The sequence below is a fragment of the Agelaius tricolor genome, unplaced genomic scaffold, assembly GCF_023055355.1.
Source record: "Agelaius tricolor isolate 1412-34295 unplaced genomic scaffold, bAgeTri1.0.p SCAF_6, whole genome shotgun sequence".
Taxonomy (NCBI): domain Eukaryota; kingdom Metazoa; phylum Chordata; class Aves; order Passeriformes; family Icteridae; genus Agelaius; species Agelaius tricolor.
Genome location: NW_027269266.1, coordinates 37,945,260 through 37,965,629, shown reverse-complemented (window position 1 = coordinate 37,965,629; position 20,370 = coordinate 37,945,260). Strand labels below are relative to the sequence as shown.

General features: G+C 37.5%; 1 protein-coding gene across 7 annotated transcripts in view; it reads left to right on the top strand.

Annotated features, from left to right (window-relative positions):
• SLC4A7 (solute carrier family 4 member 7) overlaps positions 1-20,370 on the top strand; it is a 93,894-nt gene that overhangs the window by 27,180 nt on the left and 46,344 nt on the right. For all 7 annotated transcript variants that reach the window (XM_071429401.1, XM_071429398.1, XM_071429400.1 and 4 more), the window contains exons 2-3: positions 8,654-8,735; positions 19,883-20,026. In XM_071429401.1, coding sequence (XP_071285502.1) covers positions 8,654-8,735; positions 19,883-20,026 — 226 coding nt within the window. The remainder of the gene's footprint in view (positions 1-8,653; positions 8,736-19,882; positions 20,027-20,370) is intronic.

Below are 20,370 nucleotides of genomic sequence, written 5' to 3'. Positions count from 1 at the left end.
CTTAATCATAGTAACCAGCTTAATTCAGAAAGAAAATGTTCTCCTATAGTTGTGCCAGTATACTGTCAGACTTTGAGATTGGTTGAGTGTTTTGGATAGGGTTATTTTTTCTTTTGCACTATTTTGAGTCAGCCTTTCTTAATTTGAAGGTTATCAACTGTGGCTTTGCTTGATTCTGTGCAAGTATAGCCAGGATGTTTCTGGTAGAGAGTCTTAAAATAGCCAGCTAACTGTTCCTTTTTGACAAAAAAAAAAGGCAAGTGAACTTAATGAGCTACTTTATAGTGTAACTGAGGTGAAGTGTTTGCAGAGGTAACGTTTTCTTCAGACCTCAGTGGCACAGATAAAAAACTCCATTTGTGGGGATTTATACAATGAATTCTAATATTAGTGTTATAAGCTATTTCTTAGCCATTGTATGGGTTGTCATTACCACTGCCATGTAACTGCAATGCAGCGTGTAACAGGGATTACTACTTTAAAAGTTTCCTGGAAACTAAAATTTATGGGATGGAATTTTCCTAGGGTGTAAAACTCTAAAGATCCCTGAATTATTTTATGTATGACAGCTAAATTTTCTATTCCATTGTGTGAGCATAAGATTTAGATATATTAGAGTGCATCAGATTGTAGTGGCCTTTGTTTTTCAAGGTCTCTGTAGTGCAGTGCTCGATTTTTTGTTTTCATTGTGGTGCTACTTTCAGCTCTGGGCACAGAACTGTATCAAGCATGCATAGAAGACTAGGCACAGATTTGAGGTAACTAGTTGTAAACATTATAGTACTTCTTTTTTTTACCTGTAATTTCAGGAATTCACTTAATTACGTTTAAGTGAATGGAGACATGTTGGGTTTTTTTGAATGAAATTTAGTACTGTGAGGCAGTGATAAAATGCAACTTCGTGAAATAGCTACTATAATATTAGGTATGCAATTTGATATCTTGTGTTGGATTGCTGACAGTATTTGCTAAGTTTATACATGGTGGTGAATTTTCTGGCTTGCAGAATACTCAGGCTGAATTGAAATAGACTTGTAAATGAAATATTCACCTGCACCTTGCTAGGAATCAAGCCATCTCTTTTTCTTGTGCTTGTTCTAATCCAGTTTTTTTGATGAATTGCTGTGGTGTGCCATGGTTGAAAGCCATTCACAATCGTGACCAGTCTCTTTCTTGTCGGTATTATGTTTCCTTTTCTTTCTGACTTTTTCCTCACAATTTAATTTTCTCTTGTGATTAATGCAAACTCGGTTTATTGTCCAAAGACATGTTTAGTTTTTCTGGGATGGGACATGGCTTCTCTTGCACATTGTGGTGCTCAGTGTGACCCTGGCTGGATTAAGGCCTGCTAGAACTGAGATAAAACTACATATAAACATTAGATTTCAATAGAAGCAAAACATTAGTGTGTTTAGAACGGCTTTTTTCCTGAATGTGCTTGGGTTTTGTGGTGTTTAAGTAGCACACATGCACGTCTTTAGTGCCCTCCACATATAGTTTCAGAAAATTCAAAGTACAGTGAAACTTCTGGGGAGTCCGACTGAAGTCTGTTGATATCTTTTGGACATACTTGTCCAAACAAGGTTTGTAGAGCTGCTGTGTTTATTGTAAGTCTGCTCGAATCAGATTGGTCAGATGTATTTGGTAAGGTAAGCTGAGCAGTTAATTAGAGGATTAGTAGGCTAAAAAAAATGTCTAAGTATCCCTAACCTCTTCCGTGATGGTTATGGTCTTACTGAAATAAATCTAAGTGTCACACCTCCCTGCAAGGCTCTGAGTGTAGCTTTGATGAGGAGGGGCTGTCATTTACATGTGAGGATTGTTGAGTAAAATAGGACTTGTACATGCACAGGTAAAATTCACAGGAAAAGAGGGGATGTGTGGTGACACCAAAGCCATTGAGCTGAATTAGAGTCATTCCTGTAATGCTTGAGCAATATCCTCTGCTAAGATAGTAGGGGAAAAAAATCTCTGGAAAGCAGCTGTTGGAGACCATAGAAATTACAACTAAGGGGGAACCCATCAACAGTATGCTTCCTATTTTAAACCTGGCAAGCGTTCTGTTTGTGAATTATTATTAATTGTGCTCTCATCTGTATATATTTAGAGGGGAAGGCCAGCTAAAAATTGTACGATGACAAAATGAGACAGGGCTCATTTATATGTGATGCATTTTTCCTTGGCTGTTAGGTTGATGTGCTTGATTTAGAACTGGTAGTGTTTCATCACTCTAGCAACTTCTGATGATACAGTATTGCTGTGTAGACATTGTGCCCACAGAACTTATTTCAAATGCATCTCTAGGACCACTTGTGCTGTTCAACTGAATTTGAACAGTTTGATAGACTGCCTAATACCTTCACTTACTGTTATTTAGAAAGAACTTTGATTTTTTTTGTCCTTTAAGGAGGCAGCAACTACAGATGCCGGCCCTCCTGCCTACTGTGGGCTCATCTTACCTCTGGTTTAAAAGCAGAATCAGTCTGAAAGAGAAGTGAAACAATATATTTAGAACTTAGCAAGTGCTGCTGTTAGTCGGTCCTGCAGGTACACCACGTCTACAAGCCCTTCCTATTGACTCACTTTTAACTAAGGCTGCTTGGTGCTGTGTGTGGGTAGCAGTGGGAGGAGACCTATGGGATAGACCTGATGCTTGTCTGAAGTAGAGTGATTGGCATTCAACTCTGCATACAGCATCCAGAGATGACATTGACAAACATACTGTTTTACTGGTTTCTTTTCTTTTCCTTTCCAGAGTTGTGGTTCCTGGTAGACTTCATCTCCTAATTTTGTGGGTCTGCAACACTGGTCTTGTCTGTTTTTTACTCCCTGAAGTATTAGTTCTTATTAACTTGAAGCTGTGGGGGGTTGAATGGATAGAGAGGAGGTTGTACGTGCATTCTGTAAATTGGAGATGTATTTTATTTCCTGACTACATGGAGTATTATGAGTTCCTAGAGCAGAAATGCAGACTTCTGAAACAGACCACTTGGGAAATGTGGCTGTGACAATGAATAATGAATTACCCTGTGGGTTCTAAACTACCCTGAACAATATATTTCAGTACCTATGTAACAAAACAACTGAGTTTATCTATTTTTTATAAAGATCAGTTTTAAAATATTTTATAGGTGTACACACACATTTCTGGATACATTTGCAAAGTGAGGTTGTGTAGTTCCTCTTTGGTTGTCTCTGAGATATATGGTCAAAATGAAGGTTTTAATTCCTTTTCATAGCCAAACCTTAATTTTTGAAGCAGGGCAATATCAACAATCTTATGTTATTTAATTTTTTTATTTATTTTTGTCACTGGAGCTTTTTTTGATGGCTGTCATATCCATCTCCTGAGTGTAGATCCCACAAAGGAGGGCTGATAATAGAACAAGAGTCCTGCTTTGGCTATGCTTCCTAAGGCCAAGCCACTGTTGACTCTGATTCATTTTGCACAGGGCCTCTCCTGTTGTGTCCTCTTGCAGACAGCCCATTGCTGGATGGTTTGGTTCAGCTGAACTGCTCCTGTGTGCTTACTGGTGGTGAAAGGAGGGAGAGCTGAGCGTGACAGGCAAAATGCACTGTGCACAAGTGCTCATATGCTGCTGATCTTGGTAAATCCACAGCAGCCTGCTACAAAGGTTTGCCATTGGGGTCTGTAGGCAGGGTTTGCTCCTGTTTTGAGAGGAGTGATTTGTTGGTGCCACAATTCAGCTTAAGAGGAAAATCCTGTCTGCCAGATCTCTTGTGCTTAGAGAAGTAGAGATGTATCCATGGGTTCTTGTGGGGAGGAGGAGGAAACTGTTTGCTTTATCTTCAAGACAGAGAGATTGGGACACAGTTACAGTCACAAAGCAGTATGTAGGCTCACTGGGACGGTATAGGCAGTATATTAGAATACTATTAAAATAAGAAGTGTTAAACTGTTGGCCAGGGACAGATATATAGAAGAAAAACGTTGATATGAGTACGCTCCTTCCTCCCCATCCTGAGTTGGGGTTAGTTTTTGTTGGTTGCATTTTGTATTGCGGTTTTGGCTTTGTTTTTTCTTTTTTATTTGCATCCACTTCAATAAATGCTGCAGTAAAGCTTCTTTGTAGCATGGAAATTGTAATGTAATTTTTTGGGGGGTGGGAAGGGTAATGGTGTTTGGAGGTTTTTTTTGTTTGTTTATGCCCTCTCTTAAGCCCTACTTACTTACTTCTATGAGCACTAATATAGTCCCTTCTGGTGCTGCAAGTCACTCTCTAACTCTGCTGGGAAAGAACTTTGGTCTGAGGAAATGTAAATGGAGCACATAAACATTGACTTAGCTAAGTAATGGTCTTAAATGTTGATCTCAAATTATTCTTAACATGGTTACTGTATTGCTCATAGATTTTAAAGGTTTACAGTTAGCTGTATCAGCTATTTATGATCACTGTCTATCACCAGAATGATTTGATTAGATTCTATTTCAAGTACCTTAAAAATGTGCTTCTAGCAAGTTGTCTGTCTTGGAAGTGGTTTTTCAGTAATGCACTTTGGCAGCATGCCCATCTGAAATCTGTGTGACTGCACAAGGTTAAGTGAGTTGCATGGTGAGAAGTGCTTGCAGAGATGACAGTGGAAACTTGCCTTTGGATTTAATACTCCCTGCGTCATATTCGTGCTAGTCCTTGAGACTGTGGCTACCACATACTGCTGGAGGTTGTCAGTTCTTCCCAACACAGGACTTTCCATAAAAATTCATGCAATTTAGGATTGACTCTTTTTTCAGTACTAGTTTTAAAAACATGTGGCATTATAGATACCAAAAGTGTACTGTAGTAAATGACAATAAATGTTTGAGAAGGTAAATTAGTAGTGTTAACAATTTCTGGTGCTTGGTTTTCTGCAAGGGGGAATTACTCTTTTCTCACAGACTGAGAGAAGACATTTGAAAAACAGAGGTGGCAAGAGGAATCCTACTGGGAGTCTGCTGGAGCACTGGGTATTTGAAAGTCTTGTCTGATCTATAGCAGTTGAAAAGGGATTTCTTTTTCATGCTGAGGAGCATTAGAAGGCAGAGAAGACACATTCTAATATATGCAGGCACCTCTAGCTGAATATGAAGGTTTTACTGGAGGTTGTTTCTGCAGTATGAGTATCCAGAAATCTGTTAGGAAAAAGTACATTTAGTGTATCATAATACAATGTAGTGTATCTTAATACAATGTGCTAGACTTTTTTTTTTCTTTCTCCTGAAGTACTCAGGATTTGTTCTGTTTTTATAAATTACCTTCTCCTTTAAAAAAAAAAAAAGTGCAAAGCAAAGGTGAAAGTTTAATCTCTCCCTAGGGCACCTTGGTTGCTGCTTATGTTGGTTTTCCCCCCCCTTCTCAATTGTTCTGTCTTTTGACTGAAAATGAAAGTTACATACATTCTAAATTAGTCTTGAATTTTACTTTGGCTTGTCTAGATCAGCTGTATTTGGGCATCTGTGGGATTGTCCTTGTAAAGTTTCACATGCAGTGAATGGTAAACTGCCCAGGAATATTTGCTTTAAGCTCCAAGTCATTCTCTGCCTAAAACAGGGAAGTTGACAAATTTTCCACAATCCCGCTGTTCTTTGTTTATGTAAAAAGTTCAGAAAGTAGACAAGAGAACTGAAACGGCAGCTGTAAAATTTTCCCTCCCTTCAGTGCCTTCAACTGACATGATAGATCATCTAAAATTACTGGAAAGCTATGCCCTACAGACTTTATTTTTAACCAGGAAAAGGTTGTAGTTTGGAATTACTCTATAATGTACTTGAATATTTTTGATTTTTTTACCTGACCTAAGGCAAAAATATCTCATTCTGGGATTTGCTCTTGGCATCACAAAACAGATATCTTAAAATGATGCTTTGAACAAAGGCTGTAAATGATATGCTTCCTTCATGTATGATATTTGTGGTTGTTAATGGTTTATTCTTGGAAGAGTCTTTGCATATGTTGAGTACTTTGAGATAGTGATAGAACGGTTTGCAGGGGCACACATGCCTTCCTGTAATCTAATCTTAAAAGACATGTTACTTTCACGTGATGTGGTTTTTGAAGACTGCTTCTGTATGTATGAGTTTGGCAGAGAATCTTTTACTGAAGGAAAGGGTGATAAAAATTAATAATGTGATACAGGACACACAGCAAATCCACTTTCAAAATGTTATTGGGAGATGAAAATTTCTTCTTATGTGTTTATTTTTCACAGTGTGTATGCAGTTTTCTACTGGTATGCAGTTGTTTGTATCATCTGGAGAAAAACTCTTTCTTCCTTTGTTGCTCAAAAAACTGTGTGTTTGGCAAGATTTCAAGTGTCCTAAAAGGACTGCTGGGGATGGGTGTGTTTATTTAGGTACAGGATTTTTCAGGAGTCTGTGGCTATAACCATGAAGCTAATTGGGGAACAGATTTTGATAGCGGTTTTCCTATTACTAGGGGTTTTTTTTTCTACTCAGATATAAAAAACCACCTGAGGTGGTTCAGAGAATTTGTAATTCTTCCATCTGCTTCCATCTCTACTTGGAGTTTTGTGGTAATGTGCATACTGTGTGTATCTGTTTCTGTGAACAGGAGTGTACTACAGTACTCTGGATTTTGGTGTGTAGGAGACAGGAATATACTATTTCCCCCCATACTCCCCTCCCATCTTATTACCATGACACTTGAAAAATTTCTAACACTTTTTTATTAACAGGTCCTTGGAACATTTTCATGGTCTTTCTCCAACAGACATTGCCTCAATTTTTAAAATTGTAGCTCTGTGGAGTGTACAAGGTTTTTTCTACCCTGTTTCCAAAACTCTACTGTCACTACAATGCAGCAGTAGTGACAAAGTTAGGTTACTGTGTAATGCCTTTCTTGAAAACCCTATTTTCAGGGACACAGCTCAGAATTGACTTATATTTAGTTTTCAGAGGTTTCTTCTGCCATGTGCTACTCTTCCCTCTTATGTTTTTAATTATTTACATAGTGCCAGCTGCTTTTAGTTTTTTGTGGTCTAGCTGTGTCTAACCTTTTTTTGAACCTCATCAGAATTTTTTTCCCAGCATGTGGGGCTTGTCCTCTTCATTTTCTTTAATCTTCTTTCCTCAGCATTTAACTACTTAAATTTGTTTTGTGTATATGCACACAATATATTATAATAAAGATATTTTTTGTTAAGATCAAGGAGTTCTGTGTTCAAAAATTTTTTTTTTGTGTGTGGGAGTTGATACAGTGTTTTTTAGCTTGTACCTGTTACACACAGGTATGTTTTTCATCCTTGCCACTTTTCCCGTGAAGTGACAAACTTGTTCTATGTATAAAGTAATTGCATAATTCTAAGACCAAAGTTTAGTTGAGTGTCAACACTGTTAGGGTTCCCAGTTCCTGTAAGACTCCTGATTTAGGCTTCTGTTTTTCCCTCATGAACCCATTATCACAGATCCTCTGTGGATTGAAATGTAAAGCATCAGATCAATGTAACTGCTGGTAGAAGCAGTGATCAAACAGATAAACTTGTGGTGGATCTGGCTGTCATATGGCCACAAGAGAAGTCACTTTGGTGAGCTGATCTAATGGAAAACGAATCGAGTAGTTATAAAAAAGCTAAAAAACAAACAAACAAACAAACAAAAAAACAACAAAGAAACCACACCATTTCTTAAGCACTTTTAATCTTATTTCATGATGGTTAGGTCTGACTTAAGGAAAAAGTGTGTGCCCAAGGGAGCAGAAAGATCAGGCACACAGTAATCTTTACCAGCTAGCCTTGCCCTTATATTTGGATGTTAAACTGCCCTTAGGCAGTTGTTCTTTTGGAGAACCAGCTCTGTCAGGAGGCTGTAATTTGTGAGCTGTGAAAAGTGGACTTTATTCTAAGGAATGCAAACACATGGAGAAAGGCAACTCTAATGTTGTTTTGATGTCAAGTCTGAGATGGACTTGAGATTTCTACTATTCAGTTACTTTATTTTTGTCAAGACTGAGCAAAAGGCAGTTTTAAGGTGCTTTAGTGATGTGCTAACTGTGATTAGAGGATGTGTTCAGAGATAAGCCTCTATCTATTTCAAATATTTCATGTTATGAGTGTGGTTTCAGTAGTAATGGAACCCCAAGGGTCTGCTGGAAACTGCTGCTTTTTAACTTCGTGGGTAAAAAAATAAAAAGGGAATTAGGTTAACAAGCTGGCTGTTGAAACCTGAATGAAGCAATTATTTTGATATTTCCAGAGCTGTGGGTCTAGGAAATACCTTAGGATTTTTTGCTACCCCTTTGTTCAAAAAAGCTTCTTATTTGTGCTGGAAAATCTCACACAGGAATTGCCCACTAAAGAGAAGAGCTTGAGATCTCTCAGTATTTACTTCTGTATTTTTTTGTAAATTTATCAGTTATTTCATGGAAGTAGATTGATTGCTGTTGAATAAAAAGCTAAAAGAATACTGCACTTTTGAAACAAGTGTCCTGATTGTAATGAAATCCCAGAGCATTGCAGAAGGAAATTTTATGGTATTTAGCCTGTCTGTTGATTTACTGTCTTTTTCTTCAATGCAGGGTAATGTTTTCTTGAAAAATTGGATAGATAGGTTTTCAGTGATGACATGAATATATTTAGGAATTTAGGAAAAAAGTAGTTCTATTTAGTTGTAACTTAAACTTGTGTCTTGTTTCTTCAGGGTCATGATGAAGAAGCTGTTGTGGATATGGGCAAAATCAGCTCTACTATCAATACAAATTTTGAGAAGGAAGAACTAGAGAGTAAGTTTGTGGTGGTTTTGTGTTTGATTAACATGTATTTTTTGCTTAGGGATAAAAGATGAATTTTCCTTGCTAAAAGGAATCAAAATTTTATGGCTATCATGAAATTCTGGGGTAAAACCGGGGAAAGGCAGAGGTGACATGCCCTGTTTTGTCTCTGTGCATGCTGGTAAATATCCACTGTTCTAATCTGTCACCAAAAAAAAACCCCAAAATTATTGAAGCTTTCCAAGGAAAGCTTGCTTCTTAGACTTAGGTTTGAAAAAATAATTCCTGTCGGTAAGTAATTTTCCAGCATGAATGATGTCACGTTCTGCAGAATTAAAAGTCAGGAAACAGGGGTCATGAGGGAGATGTTTGTTTTCTTTTCTGAAAGTTAAGTGTCCTTGTGATTGTGGTCATGCACTTCAAATACTGAGAGTCTGAACAGACATGTAACTGTCCTTCTGGTTCCATAGTAAACTGTATGTTCCACAATCTGCTCTCAATAAAGCATTAGGGTAGTCTTCATTATTTGACTCGGGATCCCTCATTTAGCAATAAAACAGCAATGATTTAGTTTCATGTAGCAGAATGTAAAATTAGGTATTTTGTCTAAGACGTTACTTTTTTTCTTACTTGAAAACAAAGTAGTTTGGGATGAGGATTCATGGATGCTCCTTAATGAACAAGGAGAAAACTAGGGGGGGATCCAGTGTTAAAGTCTTCATTATTTACCTTTCACATAGAATACTCTTCTACATTTGCAGAATGCTAGAAGGCAGTAGATTCACCGAGTTGTACTGACTCTTGCACTGCTTCAGCACACTGGAAAACCATAATGGCAGCCGTTTCTGGCTAAGAAAGGTTGATTTAGGTTGCTGTGACATTTTTCTCACACTGTGGTATAAGAGGAGACAGTTTAAAGTGATGGAAGTTGTTTGCTGCTGCAATCATACTCTTGATCTGTCCCCTTCATTCTGTTACTGTTTTCTGTCTTGTGCTAACACTTCTGTTGGCCTGACCAAACCACAATCCCAGCTAGGTCTGTTAAGCCATTGGAAAATTTACCAGTCTGGCAAAGGAAGATGGTCAAGATCGCAGCTGTTGAGCACAAAATGCCACACTGATGGATGTGTGCCAGAGCTGAGCAGAGGAAGGGAGCATGGATGTGGGGCTGAGAGATGCAGCAGTGGAGGCTGTGACGATGCTGGTTTAGATGGGGTTCTGCTGTAGGGAAACCACTGCCTTGGCTGTTTCTGCAGTTGAATCTTCAGTGGAGATTTAAGGTGTCTCCTCCTTAATTTCTTTATCTTGCATTTCTCAGGAGATGACCCAGAAAAAGTGTGTGTGTATGTTTTGCAGGGAGGCAAGGGTTAAGGGGAAGCAGGCATCCAGCTGGAGTAGTGTTGGAGGCAGGAGCTTTAGCAGCTGTAATACCTCGACCCCAAGGAATGACATGGGAATGTGCAGCCAGATCTCTTCCCCAGTCTCTTTCAGAGCACATTCTTGTAGGAGTGCTTCAGCTTGTACAGCACTGCAGTTAACCAAGATACTGGGTGGGAAGGCAGAGGCTCAGGTTGCCTGAGGCAATTTAAGCACTTGGATGACTGCTATGGAAAATACCCCTGTCTTACCCATAGCCAAAGAGTAAATTAAGGTGAAATGTAGACTGCTGTCCAATGAACAATTGAGTCAACGTAAGTGCTTTTGAAGGGAGGAGTTGAGATCTCACTCTCCTCACTTTGCTCTTATCCATGCACCTCATCTTTTCTTTCACTCCCTCACTCATTTTGGAGTGGCCAGTGTTGGTATCTCAATGCAAGAGGGGGCTGGCTATACAGAGGTTTAACAAATAACTAGTAAGACGCATACTTCTAGTAAGAAGTATGTGACCAAAAAAAAAAAAAAAAAAAGTTTTCCAGTAGTATTATCACATCTGTGAAGCTGTATATAGGTACACATTTTCTCACATAAATAGGCATTATTCTTAGTGTTCACATATATTTTTAGTATCTTGTATGTTTGTAAGAATTAAATTTTTATTGATAGAATGGAACAAGGGAGGGGCACCATATAGTTTGACTTTTATCAAAGTGAAAACTATTCCAAAGTAAGAACAAAATGTTTTTTCTTTCCTTTATGAAAGAGAAAAAGGTATGTAAGTGTGATTGTTCAACTCATATAGTCACCTTCTCAGAGATTCTTCAAACTCAAGGTGTTCTAGAGGATAAAATTATGTGAACTTATAGCTCTGTTTAAGAGTTCATTATTTATAAGCTATTATGATAAAAGTAGGTATGTGGAATGTTTAGGTTTTATTTTTAATTCTGGTATCAAAATCCTACAAAGAGAGAAATGGGATTGTTGGCTGCAAGCAGTAAAACAATTCCAACTAGCCTTATTTTTCATTTTTGACACAAATATTTTCTTGTAAGCTTGGGAAGCCCTCTACTAAAGCATTGGGCATTGGAAGTGTTTTAAGACTTTAACCTATTTCAGTCTAGTCTCTCCATATGTGTTTCTGGTGACTTGAAAAGGAGTAGTAGGAATTTTGAACCTTTACACAAGTATGCATCGATGTATTTTCAAGGAGAGTCAGCAAGCAGTGCATTGAGTTCAGCTCTGGTGTGAAGCACAATACTTTTTAGACCCCATATGGACAGATGATACTTAACCTCCTTTAAGCATGTACAAACTAATGTTGATAGGTTTGATACAGCAGAGGGCATAATTTTGCTCTTAATACTAAATGAAAGGTGTCTTAGTGTTGTCAGTTTCTTGTATGTTCTGGAAATTTTCTGATGAAATGTTAATGGAAAGAGAAACAAATGCTAAAGGAGAAAATAGATCTTGAACTTGGAACTTCTCAAGCCCTGCATTCTATTTATGGTGGCTGGCAGAGTGTGGTACCTGTCTGGAGTGACAATGTTTAGGTTAGAAAGGTTAGGCACAGGCTGCTGGTTTCGTAACACTCTTCCCATAAAAGAGGAATGGTTAGAGATGGTAAACTGCAATTGTGGGCAGACTGTGTGTGTACTAAATAAAGGTACTGCACTTTACTGAAGCTGTAAGGCCTTATTTTGAATTAACAAATGTCAGTTTACAGAAGAGCTAGAAAAGGGAATAACATCTTAAAATAACCTTTTTTAAGAGCACCTAATGTTCTTAACTTGATGCCAGGCTCTTTGAGCTGCAGTGAATGAGAGTAATAACAAAGTCACCCAGGAGCTGGAAGTAAGGCATGAATATTAATGGCAGAGGTGTTTAATGTGGTCTTGTAAGGTGTACTTTCTGTTAAATGATGTTTAAGGAAAACTTTTTTAACTTGGGCTGGCTTGATACTACAAGGATGCATCTTTTAAACTGTGTAGCTACTTTTCAACCTTGATTTGAGGATACATTTACTAGATACAGTGTAAGGGAAGAAGGGATACATTCTGTTACTCTTAGTGGGCATAGCAGAGATAAGCAGTTTACACATTGCAGAGGTTTCATTCCAGAAACAATCTTGAGGTCAGGAATGTGTGTCTGCGTAGACTAGTTTTCTGTGGCATAAATCCAAGCACCAGCTTTCAAGAGTTAAGATGGTTTAATAGCTATCTACTCTCACATTATCCCGTGGCAGGTGTAAGTAATGTTTACATTTAAAGTGACCTTATTATCTCTTATACCTTGATGAGCCTTAATTTTTATTTAAGAAAAGAACCCTGGTTTTCACTTAATCTTAGTTGACAAGGACAAGCAATCAAATAATCCTGTATTTTTTCTCCCCTTAGGTGAATATTGTGTATCTAAGTAGAAGACTTGCTGTACAAGTGTTTCACAATTTGAAGCTTTTTAAAAGTGTTTGACATCAACTGTGTCCTAATGACTTTTTCCCTAACTTCTTTTATTTAAGAGAACAATATGTAATGTTTTTGTTCCGACTGCATTAGAAATTTTATAAAAAGACAGCTAACTGCAAGCTATAATAGTTTTATAATCTGAAACACACATAAAATTATTATTTAAGTAATATGGTCATAAAACTGAAGTTCTACCAAACAGCATGAACCAAAACTTAAAACTTGCTGTAAACTCGATAGTCCCAGATCACTCAAATATAAAATTTTTGAGAGGAGGCAGAAGAGACTGCTTGATTCTACAACCTATTAGTTCTTGATGACTTTTCATAACCTTTACCTTTTTTCAATCCCTTAAAAACCAGTTGTTCCAAAAATTGACTAAACTTGTGCCTTGTTGGATATTAGAACTATTTCTGAATGGATGATTTCTTTATTTGCAGTTCACTGAAACTTAGTGTTTCATAGCACTTTAAGCTTTTAAATTTACCTTTTCTAATTTACAAAATAAATAAAAAAAGGAGAGAGTTTGAGGTTTTCTCAGGAATGAGTAACCCTTCTGTGAAGCAAGATTCCTTCTGTAAATACCAGTAGATGCATTTGGCAAACCAATCCATTTACACGCTTGTAAAAAGAGGGGTGTGATCAAATTTGTTATGACAATGTATTTGTGACCCATTGATGAAGTCAGAAAATTTTCATTTCAGAAATTTCTTATGAAATACTTTACAAGAACAGTGTTAGAATGTGGAAGCCTTATGTCTTTACCAGGGAGATGGGAACTAATGATCTTTAAGATCCATTTCCACCCAAACCATTCTGTGGTTTTATGTTGTGTTCAGTAGACAAAGGGCTAGTCTTGAATGTTAATGGGACTTCCACTTGAATTGCTTATTTCTAGGTTTTCTCTCCTCCAATAGAAACAACCCTTTGAAATTACCTTATATGTGTATCCTTTTTCCTGAGCTCTGCTGCAGAGACAGGCTGCACTGAGGATCCTCAGCTGGGATAAAGCCTGGGGCCCAGCTCTGCTCTGGCTCGGCTGTGCAGAGCAGGGATGGCTTGTCCTCCCTCCCATCAGCACCAAGGGCTGGCTCCTTTCCCTGGCAAGGGACATGGCTGCTGGCAGGGAGCCACAGGTCTGTGCCAGAATCCCTGTGTGGCACTACCACCCAGCACTAAGCTTTTCCTATTACTGTTTCTACCTGCCTATCTAGTATAAACCCTTCCTGAATATTGTTGATTTGTGTTTAATAGAAGTATTCAGTGAATTTTTATCTCTGACTGCCCCTATGAACTTATTTGGCTTTAAGTCAGAAAAAAAATCACTTTTGTGTGTAATGAGAAATCTGACATATACTGGTTTTGTCAGCATAACATGCCAATGTGTGTTATGTAGTGAGAAAACACTCTTCCTCAGTGCTTCACCCTGTGCTAACTGCGGTTTGGGATTGTGCTTCTCAGTTTTATCAGTTCAAATATAAGGAGTGTATTCTCAGAGAGACTGAATTCCTAGGAGCAGCAGGAGATTTCAGAGCCCAGGTACAGCCCAGGTTATGTACTGGATTCTAAAATACGCTGTACTGTGGAGAACCTTTGGGTTCCAGTTATGGCATGCAGTTATCCCGTGAAAGAATTTTCTTTACTTCTTTCTATAGGTTTTGTTAGAAAATTTTATCTCAAATGTTTAATTCTGAGAGCAAGAGATAGCTTTAGTTAAATAGTTCCTTTAACAAGAAGAATCCTTGGTAATTAAAGGACTTCTTAGTAGTCAGTCAATGTGTGGAAGACCAAGATTATGTTAAATTATTTTATATTCAATTTTGATACATTTAATTCTGTAGAAAATAATTTGACTCTTTCTTGGGAATGTGCATGAGAAGTTTATAAAATAAGTGAAAAATGCTGTTTGTTCTGAAATATTTAGTTTCTTTCTTATGACAGGAACTTCACTATCAATACTAATTTCTGCATTTAATTGCATCCTTCAGAAATAGAACATTATTTTTAATTAGAAAATTAGCATAGTGGAAGTATTTTTTGTGTATTAGTGACTTGAGTGATTTTTCATTATAAATAAACAAGGGTGTGTGTGTGTGTGTGTGTGTGCAGGCATTGTTCTTGTTCCTTAAGTTTTACCAGAACCAAGAATATTTGGAGAAGTCCTATGGGCTCTGAAATTTTTAAGGGCAAGAAAAGACACTTTTGTTCTTACTCTTACTTCTTTCATCCCTCTCCTTTCCCCCCATTTTTGTGCTTCTACCTTCAGAGCAGTCTTGTGACAGAAAAGGTCACAGAAGTTGTGCTCATAGATTGCATTGAGCTTATTTTTGTGCATACAAGTACTCTCAGTGATGTAAGGGAAATTAATACCATGGAATGAGATGCTGTGTTCCAGATCTTCCTACTAGGGTAATGCATTTGGAGATGTGATTTAAGACATCAAACAGCTGGATTTCTTCCCTGTTTTATGATCTTAAGGAATGGATTAGGGTCTCTCTTGCAGATACTCCAGTTTTTCCATACTGGAATGCTCCATGCTAGAATGAGATAGATTATGACATTATTTGATTAAAAAAGGCTTCTGTATAAAATAGATTTTCCATCTTCAGATTATTATTTGAAGATTTTCTGTAGATGCAGTAATTCTTGTCACAAAACTCTAGTCTTCAGTTGGGAAGATAGGGTCACAATGGTACGTTGTGAAAGGGTGAGGGGGATCACACATAAGATGCTATATTGGAAGTGATAGTTGGATATTAGGATTTTTTTTTTCAGGTAGTGTGTTGCTGTAGGTTGGTATAGGTTGCCTAGATAGGCTGTAGAACATATATCCTTAAAATTACTAAAAGGATGGCTATCATCCTAAAGAAACTGATCAAAACCATGGCTTCAGCTTTGAAGTTGGCTGTACTTTGAGCAAGGTTGGACCAGGGAGCTCACCTGCAGATGGTCCTTACATCCATCATTAATGTATGATTGCTCTTAGTTCAAATTTCTACATAACAGGGTTTCAGAATCCACATAGATACAAACTTGGTTTCCTTTACTTTTTCTTGTTAGGATGGAGAACAATGTCCTTCTTTCTATGAAGCTTTAAAGGCATCTAGCCAAAGAAAAGAGAAGGTTCTGTGTGAAAAGAGAAGACCTAGTGATATCAGGGCATTTTTGTTGATCTCTCTCAGACTTCAGAAATCTTCTATTATGAAAATCTTCCACTTTCATAGGAGCTCTGGGGAGAAATCAGGAAACGTAGAGCATTTTCTTTTCTGTAAATGTTATAGGACTTCACCCAAAGTGACTTTTGGAGTGAGACCAACCATGTGATTGCAGATCAACCATGTGATGGAGACACGTTTCAAGATCCTAACACTTAAGTTTGTTTCATATTGATGAGGGCCTTAAGTAGTAAATACTCTCAGTGGATTTGAACAGCTAAGCTTGGATAAAGTCATGTTGGATTAAAATGAGCAATCATCTCTTGAGCTTTGTATTACTAAATTTAGTATTGGGCAGTCTACTAATTCTATTGATTATTGGTTTATAGTAATTCTGTAAGAAGCTTTGTTTGAAAGTGGTACTGTGCTACAGACATTTACGTGAATAAAGCTTTGAAGGTCACATGATGTACCTTTTGAACTTCTAAACACAATATTCAAGTAAAGGTTGTGTCCCTTGTGTCCCATAGCACCCCCATGCTAGAAACTTGAATCCCAACCTTTTTAGAGTTAAATTTATTTCCAGTGCTTTCACAGATGATATATTAATTTTATATTAATTGCCTTTCTTGGATGTCTGCTTTTTAATTTTGTTAAGGTTTGGTTTTTTGGCCAAACCAAAATTTTCTGAAAAATATGAAATCTGAAAAATAACTTTAGTCCAATTCACTGGGAATGAAGGAAAAAAAAATGGAAAAATGGCCATGGCTTTGTTTTACTTTGCTTTTCCTTGTAAATTATATTTATAAGTAAATCTCTATCTGTCTATCTGCAAACAATATTACTCCTATCTGAATAATGAAACTTAAGGAAACACAGACCTACTCAGTGCAGCTATCTTATTTTTAGAAGGCTTCTCAATGCTTTGCTTTGTTGAGTTAGAATCAAAGTTAAGTTTGTCCAATTTTTATTATGTAGTTTTGTCCCACTTTGGAGTTGAATATGTCTGTAAGCAGTTTTTGGGTAATCATGACAGTATACTCAACAGCAGTAGTTTCAGATTTTCTAGACAGTAGTTGAAATATCTTTATTTATGACTGTGATATCAGAATGAAGGTCCCTTTTCCTAAGGAACACTCAGGTGCACTCATAAGCTTCTGTTTGCTGTAGGTAAATTTTTCTCGGTTGTCTGTTGTACTGCCACCCTCACTGCTTGCTCCGAAAAATATTTCAGAGGCTTTTTGTCAACATCAGGTATTTTTTAAAGTTACTCTGATGGAATTACATTGCATTGTGATCCATTTTACTTTATAAATGCTGACAATCATTTGCTCATTGGCATTTCATATTAGTCCCAAAATACCATTGCAGATGTCTGAACACTTTGCATATACAGACGTGCTTTGGGGAAGGTAGTCTTGATGTACATTTGCCTGCAAGACCATGTCTACGTGAGGAAATAGTCTCACAGTAGTCACTTCTGGGCAGTGTGGGCTGAAGGGCAGGATCATAACCCATGGCTAGACTGTTCCCTGTCTCTGTGAAACCCTCATTTGTTCAGGTGGCAAGAAGGTGCTTCCTTTAAATCTTTCTTTTTGGAGTGGAACAGCAATATCAAATGTTGTAGGTTGTGGACTGACCATCCAGGTTGCCTGCTTGGTGTGCTTGAGGCAGCTATGAGGCACCTGGACATGATTCTGTGGTTTCTGTGATAGTAAAAGCCATTTGCTGTGGACCCAGGCTGTTTAAAAACACCTTCTGTTTGTTGCTTATTTCAGCTCAGTTTTTCCATAGCTTTTATTTGTGTCTTTGCAGCATATCTGCTCTCCTCCAAACTTTTCTACTCAAAAAAACAAGTTCTGTCTCAGTGCAATTAGGTAAAAGCAATAGACTTATTTCCACCTCTCCTTCATGCAGCAACATGATCTTTGTCTATGGAAATGGTCACACTAATACAAATGCCAGTTTTTGCAATAGCAAGGTATATTGTTTAAGATGGAGATCCTTGGAAAATATGTGAGGGATTTTTGTCTCTTATTTGTGGGAACAGTCAAAGATCAAAATGTGGAAGTCCTTATTTCTCAGGGAGTAAAGTCCTGAACAGTGTCAGACTCCTTCAAGGCTGGTTTTTTTTTTTTTTTGTTTTTTTTTTTCTTTAGTGCCGTGATCAAAACACATGCTTAAAATGTGTTTGTTAATTACATAAAATGCTTGATTACTAGAAGTGTGCTAGAGTTTCTCTTAGGAAGAAACAGTTCCTGCGAAAAAATCCAGCACTTTGGCAACAAATAGAACAGTTGGAGTGTATATATAAACTGTAGTTTGATACCTGCTAATTGAACATATAAAATAAAACAAAACAGAAACCCTAACAGGCACAGTAACAGGACTTGCAGTGAGTGATGGCTCGCTCAGTTGCAGCTTTGAGTGGAATGTGGTGAGTAATGCAGTTATTTTTGAACCTCATACTTTTGCTTTCCCTATGCATAAGGTTATTGTATCATGATGGTGTCAGCAACACAACCATTGTTAATGATGCCCCCGATCATATTACATATATATATATACACACCAAGTGCAGTGATTTATAGGCGTCACTTTGGCATTAATTTCTCTGGGAATTGCATTGTGCATAGCAGTCATGGAGGGCAGGGGTGGGTCTGCCAGGCAGGGGCTGGGTATTGTTGGAAGAAACTCACAAAAAGACAAGTCTCTCTCTATAAATAGGACTGATGAGTGCTTCCAGAAATTAATCTCTTTTCCACTCTTACATGGAAACAAATAGCTTTTAATATGCTTAATTTCAGATTTGGTCATAGTGCCAGTCAGTCAGCTCTAATTAAACTTGTGTTGGAAGTGTGTCAAGAATTGGATCCTGTTATGTGAAAAGGAATCTTTGACCAATTAATTAAATGTTGAACTTACTTGTGTGAATAATGGTTTTTGCTTGTATTTTTAGTCAGCACTGTAAAAATACACAAAACTTCTCTAAAGCAGTATCTTTTTGGCCTTAGAGATTCTTTTTTGGGGAAATAAGCTTGACATCTTACCACTTTTTGTTTCTTTAAAGCTCTATAATCACCAGGAATCTTAAACGTCTTCGTGTGTGCTAGGTACATACATACATATGTGTGTATGTGTAGTCACAATTTCTAGGGCTTGCCTTCATAATGTAAATTTGCTGAATTTGCATCTGTCTAAGAGCTGGAAGACCACTTCCTTTTCCTTTGGTTACTGTCAGTCTTCTGTAATAGCTCTTCAACACCAAGAAGCAGAGTATTTAGTGTTGTAGTTAATTTGTCTCTTCCTGCAATTGTTTGTTTAAATAGCAATGAAAAGCCTATTGTATATGCTATCTTCATTACAAGAGACATGGTAGTAATATGTTCATAACAGTCACTTGATTGATATCTTTTGCTAAGATGTTGATGCTAGTATTGTCTTGATGTCAAAGGTCAAAGGAAAAGCATGTTGAAAGTACATGTCTTAAAGAGCAGTGTTCATTAATTTGAGGATGTGCTCCTAAATTTATTAAAACATTCTAGAATAGGGAAGAAACCCACCCCAACATCTCTGGAAGTTATTTGAAGTGTTGACATACATTTCAGAATAGAAGTTCCTGATACTAAGTTAATGGTGTAATTCAACATCAGTTTCACCTTGAGGTGTTACGCGTTATTTGAGAAAATACTGGCAGCTCTTTCAAGGACAGAAAACTACTTGCAGACTCTGAATGAAGGGGTAATTTCTTGATGAAGTTAATAAGCTGAACCAGGAGATTATTTTGCCATTCTTACAACTGTCCTGATATGAATCCCTGCAAAAAAAGAGGACTAAAATGTAATTTCTCTGCCTTGGCCGCGTGTATATAAAGCAGCTTCTTTCAGTGTTACAGGTCAAGCTTGTACTTCAGTATTATTTGTTTCACCAACCAAATTCTTAAACTGAATAAGAACATGACCTAATTTATTAGAGAAATGAGTCTAGCACTAGTTCCTTGACACCCCGGAAGGACAGAAAGGACACGGTCATGTTAGTTCACTAAAGGTAATTTTTGTCTAGTGCTTTTGGATTGCTATTTCTTAAACCCCTTGTCTTTAGATACTCAATTTGGGTAGTAGGTAATTTTTTGTTTATTTGTGTCCTTTTAAACTTCCTTGAAAAGGCCACAGAGCTGTGTATATCGGAGTTCACGTCCCACTTGGCAAGCCAGGCCGTCGAAGGCATAGGCATCGTGGGCACAGGCACCACAGAAGAAAAAGAGAAAAAGATAATGATAGAGAGGATGGCCGAGAATCTCCATCATATGGTAAGAAGTTTGTTGTGCATGTTCTTCATGTCTCCTGAAGATAAGCTTGTAGTAGCTACTCTGTGCTCAAATGTTTTTTGTTTTGTGCTATTTCTTTTATTCTTGCTGTAATTAATGTCTTTTTGTGTACAATCAAACAAGGATTTTGTGGTTGTGTTTTATCTAAGTCAGAAGCTGTTGGACTTGGTCCAGCTGCCTGCATGAATGTTCAGCAGCCTGCACTGAATAGGTTAGACTAGAGCTTTGTAATGCTCTCCTGTAGCATGAAAATCTGTGTTATTTAAATTAGACACCTTTTTTCAGATTGTGTAGTCGTGTATACTTCTTCCTCTGATTTTTGAAAC